This window comes from Clupea harengus, chromosome 9 (assembly GCF_900700415.2).
Source record: "Clupea harengus chromosome 9, Ch_v2.0.2, whole genome shotgun sequence".
Classification (NCBI taxonomy): domain Eukaryota; kingdom Metazoa; phylum Chordata; class Actinopteri; order Clupeiformes; family Clupeidae; genus Clupea; species Clupea harengus.
The window spans coordinates 18,299,473-18,307,812 of NC_045160.1; the positions used below are offsets into that span (position 1 = coordinate 18,299,473).

General features: G+C 46.2%; 1 protein-coding gene across 1 annotated transcript; it reads right to left on the minus strand.

Annotated features, from left to right (window-relative positions):
* Window positions 1-721: 721 nt before the first annotated feature.
* Window positions 722-6,398, minus strand: LOC105897118 (vomeronasal type-2 receptor 1). The gene is made up of 7 exons (XM_042708631.1): window positions 6,322-6,398; window positions 5,343-5,634; window positions 4,441-5,061; window positions 4,174-4,374; window positions 3,347-3,577; window positions 2,588-2,711; window positions 722-1,797 (listed from the first exon to the last, which is right to left on the minus strand). Exons 1-7 carry the CDS (start codon window positions 6,396-6,398, stop codon window positions 722-724), a joined length of 2,622 nt encoding a protein of 873 aa, XP_042564565.1.
* Between the last annotated feature and the right edge of the window lie 1,942 nt (window positions 6,399-8,340).

The following is an 8,340-nucleotide window of genomic DNA, read 5'->3' on the forward strand; positions in this document are numbered from 1 at the left end:
TATGCTGGGTGTATGGGGCATAGGCAACCCATAGTCATCAGTCTGGTAAACTGAAACTCATGGGATTATCATCCATTTTTAGAGCTGCCGGTCTCAGGTGCAGCAGTTACTCGCCCTGACGTATTTGCATTTCTCATCAACCAGTGAGCTGTCTGTCTGTCACTCCTGTCCACAACAGACTTTCACAAGCGTGTGGAGGAGGTGACAGGAACCAAAATAGAGAAGGGTAAACACAGAGAGAGGCGCCCACCAGAGGTCAAGGGGTGAGTCCCTATTACATCACAGAGAATCAGCATGATGCCGTCACACTGGTCACAAACAGTGCCCATGCAAACGCAACTTATTTAATAAACTTAGGACAAATAAAAACACTGAAGAGAATTGAACGTGAAGTAGAATTTATTCAGTGAACTGCAGAGAAGAACACCATGACTCCAAACTAGATATACGTACATTCTCTCACCTAACAGCTGTTGAAGTTACCTCACTATGTACACTGCATCAGCAAGTTCATTTAATCTGGTATTGAAATTCCATTCACCATTGCTATTCACTGATCAATAATGCAATAGAACTGTAATGAATAATAAATCAATATAAGAATTTATGTGGAAATGAATTGCGGGCTATCTAACCAAGTGAACTTCTGGTGAGCAGGTTTTGAGGGTGGAGGGCTCAGTTATATTCTCACGCATTATAAACTTATATATTTGGCCGGTCGTTAATCATCCGCACACACGGTGGAGACGGTGGTGGCCATGGTGTTGGTGAGCGAGGCGGAGGTGCCCGTGTTGGAGGCGTCCTTGCCCAAGGCCCTCTGCCTCATCTGCTCCTGCGTGTTCCTCTCGGGCTTGACCAGCAGCACGTAGCACTTGGGCAGGAAGATGCAGGCCAGCAGGCCGAAGCTGGAGGCCAGGATGGCGAAGATCTGCACGGCCACCATGAACTTGCCGCGCGTGCTCAGGTAGGCCGGCACAAAGGAGATCCACACGATGAAGAAGACCAGCATGCCGAAGGTGATGGACTTGGCCTCGCTGAAGTGGTCCTCCAGCTTGCGGGCGGTAAAAGCGAAGGCGAAGGCCAGCAGTGCCAGCAGGATGTCATAGGCGAAGATGCAGCAGATGAACACCACGTTACCAGGGTCACACTCCAGGATGATCTTGATGTTCTGCGAGGCGGTGTTCTTGGTTGGGTGCGGGGGCAGGAGGCACAACCACACGGTGCAGGCCACCGCCTGGATCAGGGTACACACCACCGCGATCGCCCTCTGGTGGGCCGGCTGGAGAGCATCGGCGTCACTCTTAGGGGCCGGGGGTGCCGGCGCGGACTGCACCACGTCTGGGCTCTGGTCGGAAGCAGCCGCAGCTTTGGCGGCAGCCTTGGCGGCGTTCCTGGTCAGTTTTATGGCCCGGGCTCGGAGCATGAGCACAACGGACTTGCCCATGATGGAGGAGAGGCAGAGAGCGAAGCCCATGGCCAGGGCCACCTGGCTTGTCATGCACGACCAGTGCCGGGGCTCCCCGAGGAAGACGATGGAGCAGAGGAAGGTTACCACCAGGGAGAAGAGCAGGAAGAAGCTGAGCAGCGCGTCGTTCACCTGCACCATGGGCGTGCTCAGGTGCACCAGGAACACGCCGCCGACCAGGATGGTCACCAGCGCCCCGAACGCAGCGATCGCAATCAGCGTGATGCCAAGGGGCTCCCCAAAGTCCAGGAACTCGATGGTCTTTGGCACACAGGCATCACGATTGGCATTGGACCAGTCGTCCTCACTGCACTGGATACACGCTCTGGCATCTAGAAAGAAAGGCACAAAGGAGTCCCGACAAAAGACATTAGAAGACAATTCTGAGGAGATAGACTGACAGATCCTGGGCTTATTTGAAATGCGGTTCTGGTGCCTGATGCGGGGAGGGACACATGGGATGGTGTGTGTGTGTGTGTGTGTGTGTGTGTGTGAGGGGGTGCTCAGGCATTTGTGCTCAGGCATTTGTGCTCAGGCACAGCTGCTGCGCTGCATTGGGTGGATGACTTCACACAGCGCACAGTCCCACAGGCAGACACGTATGGTATGGTAAGAACAGTCCATGAACATGACAGCAGAGCTGAACACACCCACACACGCACACAAACACACGCATGCACGCACACGCACAAACACATGCGCACACAGGCACACGTACACACACACACACACGCACACACACGCACACACACACGCACACACACACACGCACACACACACACACACACACACACACGCATGCATGCATACACACATGCACACAACAACACACACCCACACACGCACACACATATACAAACACACATGCACACAAACATACGCACACACACACACATACTACCACATACACACACACACACACACACATACATACAACACATACTCACATACTCAAATCATATGTAATTGTGAAATGTGTCTATTAATACAAACAGGCTCTACCAGTAACCAAACTTATCCTACCCTGATCTTGCACACAAACATATTAATGTCACTCATTCCGCTCACATATCTCTCATGCATGTAAATAACTACATATGGATCATGTATCTTTGCAATCACCTGAGGTGTTACTGATTTCTCCATCAGCGCAAGGGATGCAGTCAAAGCAGCAGACGGGCTCCCCCTGCCTGATGCCTTTCCTGGTGCCCGGTTGGCAAATCTCACTGCACACAGAGCGCGGCACCTACGGCAGACCAGCAGAGGGCATCATGACACTAAAGAACGACACTCAATGAGATGATTAGTGTTTACATGGTGGAGATGGCAGGCACTGCCTGTGATTAAGGTGACCAGGTGTTCCGCTTTGTGTAGCACCACACAGCTTTTTGACCCGCATCCATTATTAAGTTAATGTCCCACACATGGCAGAGTTTTCTTAAAAGCCTGGCTTTCATCCAGGGGCTGAGAATAGAGCACTGAAGGCGGCATCAAGAGGCCGTCAATCAAACTGTGCCGACGTGGGGCTGGTGAACTCCTCTGCTACGTTACAAAAAACAAACTCACACAAAACTTTTCAGATAAGACAAAAAGCAAACGTGACAAAAGGTGTTGAAAGGCAGAATACAAAAGTTTCTTACTCAATTAGATAGATATTACATCAAAGTTTTAGGTTACCTCTCAGCATTGGTAACATGCCCCACACAAACGTACTACTCTGGTCACCCTGCCTGTGATCTATGGTCTAACCAGTAGTATATGAGGTTATATTACTTTCTGAATAAAAAACTGTCATTTTTGATCAGGCATATGAAAGGAATCACTGGCACCACCCATTTGAATGTGATCACGATGAGCATGTTGCATTACGTCCTCACTGACCTCAAAAATGTCACTGTTCCAGATGATGGATGTGTTGTTAATGGTCATCCTGGACTCAGCTGGTTCGGTGCTGTTGTAGAATCCAACCTGTACATAAGAAAGCTCCCCCTCTGGAGTGGTCTGCCAGTTGATGATCTCATATAAACCATCCACATCCCTGTCCTCCCTGAACTCAAACCTCTCGCCAGTGTGAGGGACGAGGAACTGCACGTTTTTCAAGTAGTACATCAGCTTTAGAGGGAAAGAAATAAGAAGTTAGTGTGACACACATTTTGCATAGTTGCACAGCAAACCAAAACTGCATGACTGCATCAAAGTAAAAACACACTGCTATTATTATACTGAGATACCTGAATTTCCCCACGGGATTAATAAAGTATCTATCTATCTATCTATCTATCTATCTATCTATCTACGTATCTACGTATCTATCTATTAAAGCAGCATGATCTGTGTGCCAGCATGACTGAGCCTCTGTGTGTCTGAGTGTACATACTGCATGTGTCCATACGTGTGTGTGTCAGGGCCTGTATTTGTGGTACCGGGGGAGTATGTGGGCCTGTGTGCATTTGCTTGTGCATGTGCAAGACATGGAAGTTAAATCTGAAAGGTTCAAATAAATGTAAATATTTCATTTAAAAATCAATGATTGTGAAAGGTGGTCATGATTTATCAAATAAGATGCAGGGCCAGCAAGTGTCAACATTCCATATTCCATATCAGTATCAGTTATTTTATCTTATTAGAAAAGTGGAAATGTTTTATAACTACTGATCATTCCACCTGTTGTTATCTTCTAACTACCAATGGCGCATCCAGCCACCCACCTGCCAAGGTTCAAAGTTGTTAATGTCAGCGCACGTCCCGTTCTCAAAGGGTCCTTTCCCGAGCTCACAGTGTTCCAGGTTGTGCAGGGCATGTGCTACGGTGTAGACAGCCTTATAGACGCTGTAGGTAATGCGGAGCTGTGACACATCAGTGTAGGTGTTGTTCAGATGCTGCAAAGACTCCCGACCCGAACACAAGCCCTCTGGCACCACTCTGGCCACGGCCCTGGACGCTGTGACGTTGCCAGCCTCTTGTGCTGCCCGCACAGCCCTGGCCTTGGCGTTCCTCAGGGCGCGGCCGTAGTCCAGGGTGCAGTTGAAAGCCGTCTCCCAGAATTCCTCGGTGAGCGGATGGTCATAGGGGTCGATGCTCAGCAGGTGGCTCTGCAGGTTGGGGATGTCGGCGCGACGCAGGCCAAAGCCCAGCGTGCCGCCCAGCATCTGCTGCACGCCTGGGTGGCGCGAGACAGTCGCAGCGGTGACCCAGGCCTCGCTGGCGATCCAGGTGCGATTGGTGACGTTCTGCCGGAGCAGCTCGTCCAGCAGAGGGCTGAGGTCCACGTCGGACGAGAAGACCACGATGATCTTGGCCGTGGACTCCACCACCGCCCGCACGATCTTCTGGATGTTCTCGGGCGAGCTCCCTTTCGGCAGCGTCTCGGAGAAGGAGATGCACACGCCCGCCTCCTCCACTTGCTCCTTGAACTCCTTGATGCCATTTTTGCCGTAGTCGTCGTCGGATGCAATGGTGCCCACCCACGTCCATCCAAAATGCAGCACCAGTCGGGCCATAGCTGAGGACTGGTGGGCATCACTGGGGATGGTGCGCAGGAACGTGGGGAACTGGAACTGACTCTCCAACACAGAGCAGGAGGACGAATAACTGACCTACAAACAATTATCATAAAAGAATATCAAATGGAATGGAAATACAGAATAATCAAATGGGTGCTCTGGTACATTTTACACAAACACTACGGCGTGTGAGATGTTTTCCAATCCTATATCTTACATCACCATTATACATTATTATATTATTCAGTGTGAATATTATATTAGAGGTCTTAATGTAATATCAAAAGTATCACAGGCCTGCTTAAAATAGTAATATAATATGTCAAATTAGACGAAACGTGGCATCTGTGTGAAGGAGCTGTCGTGCTGTGTACCTGGGGGAAGTAGTACAGGCCCAGGATGCGAGCCGTAGCGATGGAGAGGTCTGAGCCGCCGGCCCCCACCAGAGCAGCCAGAGGGGCTCCGGAGCCACAGCGGTAGTTGGGCACAGCTTCATCCTGCCCGGTGAGATAGGTGAGGGTGCCCTCCACCGCTTTAGAGATGGTGAAGCAGGAGTCATAGATGACATAGCCCAGATCTGTGTCTGGCAGCAGGTCCGTCCGTCCGTTTATCTCATTGATGGCAAACAGCATGGTCTGCGTCCAGCGGAAGACACGGAAGTTGAATCTGAAGGGTTAAAGTGAATGTAAATATTTAATTTAAAAATCAATGATTGTGAAAGGTAGTCATGATTTATCAAAGAAGATGCAGGGCAGCAAGTGTTAACATTCCTTATTCAACACCCATTTTATCAGTATCAGTTATTTTATTCATTATTCATATCTTATTAAAAAGGTAGAAATGTTTAAAAACTCTACTGATCAGTCCACCTGCTGTTGACAAATGATTACAATTCAGATCCATTATAACTTTGTTGGGTGCAAAATTTACATTAGCCACCAGATGACGCCAAATATACTTCAGTAAAGTAAAGGTCTTTGTGAAATCATCAGATTGGTATTGGTCATTATGGTGCATAAATCTTGTCTGTCATTTGATTAGTCAGTTAGAGACTGATGAAGATTTTAATTGGTTCTGCGTCAGATGCGGTGGTCCATGTGGCATGCGCCCTTAACATGGTACAGACAGAAGATGCATCAATAGCCTGCCCCTATGCCTAAATTCTGACTAGTAACAGAAATGAGACTCAACAATCCTTAAAAGAATCAGCAATATGAAAAAATCATAAAGCTGGACTGATATAGCACTGGTGAATTGACAATACATCAGTTATTAGGTCCATGTAAACTCTAAACACCGGTAAGTCAAGCGTACTCTTAAGCCTATATATCACAAGATATTGACGGTTCTTACCCTTCGCATCCAGACGATATAGGTTCCGATGTCGTGTTACTGTCAGCTGAAGCAAGGCTCTTATGAACGGAAAACATGCCGCCTACAATCACCTTCTTCTTTTCCAAACTTTTATAGCCATTCAGATTAAATTTGGCCTTAAGTTTACAACTCGCCTGCGCGTCAACTGTTGTGCAAAAATGTATAACTACTATAGCCCAAACTAGTAACCTACATTTTGTCTCATATCCTCTGAACTCCATGTCAGTAAGTGAGTGGGAAATCCTACCCGTTGCGGACACAATAGAGCTTAGACTGGTAATTGTTTTCTCAGATAGCGGCACCTTCATCATTTCCCAAGGGACTTTTTACAGTTGCATGGCACCAGCTTAGCCAGCGCACAGATGAGCTGAAAACGTTGTATGATTGTATCTCTAAACTTTATGTTGAATTTGGGTAAATGTGCCCAAACGAAATAAGAAAAATTGAGGACATGAAAGGTGTTGAGGCCAGTTATTGTACATAAGAACATTCAGAACATCTTAGTCTGTGAAATATTTGTAGCCTACTAGGCCAACGACTACTAGCCTCCTCCACTACTATTATTATAACCCACAATAATAATAATAATATTAAAATAATGAATAATACATTGTTAGTGTTATGTGTTAGCCTTCCATACCTATGGTGCTGTGACACCACAAGTTGTCGGTACAAAAAGAGTTTCCTAGATAATCGTCACGCGCTGTCCAAGAGGTCTTTTCCCCCGAGCATCAATTTTCAGAATTGAAACAGACTGCCAAAGGTGACTTGACCTATCAAACAATGCATGGTTAATACATTCAAGGAACACAAAATGCTAGGGGCTCCAAATTAATTACAGAATACATGCAGCGACTTGCAAGGAAACTCTGCTTGAACGCCCACTTATCATTAGACATGCTCCCCCCTGGTGTGGGTAGCTCGGTAATTGTCTCAGTACTGTATCACTAACATCCTTTGGGATAAGGTTGTTTAGACGTTGTGCTTGTCACTACTTGTCCTTCAAAAAGACGCGAGTCAAGCACCTGTGCCCTGATGTGCCGGGGGAGTGGAAAAGTCAGCGAGAGCTCACCTGCAGTGGGGGTTCAGCTGTCGGTTGTTTGTGAGATAATGATGATGCAAAAAAAAATCCTAGTTGTCTGCCCTGATAAGGAAATAATCATTCTACAGAATAATCAAATATACTTATAAGTAGCTAGAGATACATTATGAACATTTTCTAATGTTCTTGATAAACTGACAAATCGTTCCACAAATCACAAAAGCCTAGTTTTCTGAAAATAATATTTCATTCTAGCCTTGTAGGTCTTTTTATTTTCACATTTTAGTTTAGACATTTTTATTTTCACTGAGGTGGTATAAGAGAGGTAAACTTTAGGTTTTATTGTTGAGACGCCTTCATATGGCTCTTCGTGCTGTTCTCCTCAGAACAATTAAAACCTTCACCATTATAATAGGTATTGCACGTAACGCACAAGAATTTTCAACAATTTCTAAAATATAAAAGTTTTCACTTTTTCATTTTTCAATATGGAGTGTAGATTGATGAGGGGGGGGGGGATTAATGTAAAACTATTTTAGCATAAGGCTACAACATATCAAAATGTGAAAAGGTGAGGACGTCTGAATACTCTGTATGAATCCACTGTATATGTAATCGTCTTTAAAGATTGAGATGATAGTTCCATTTCAATCTATTTGAACTCAAAACAGAAAAGGAAATGTAACACCATTTTCTCCAGTGACAATCAAGGAGCTGGACCCTAAAATCAGCCCGGGGCCTACTACTCAGGCTTTTAAATATAACTAGTCATGAAGCTAGTTTGAAGTACTAGCATGAGGGCGCTATTCAATAAAACTAGTCATAAAGCTAGTTTGAAGAACTAGCAATTGAGGACAAATAATGAACATAAATCAAGAATAAGGGTGTCTCCTACAGGTTCACTCGTAAGTCTACTTCATAATAAAACCAAAGGCACGGTTTTCCCCATTTTACTT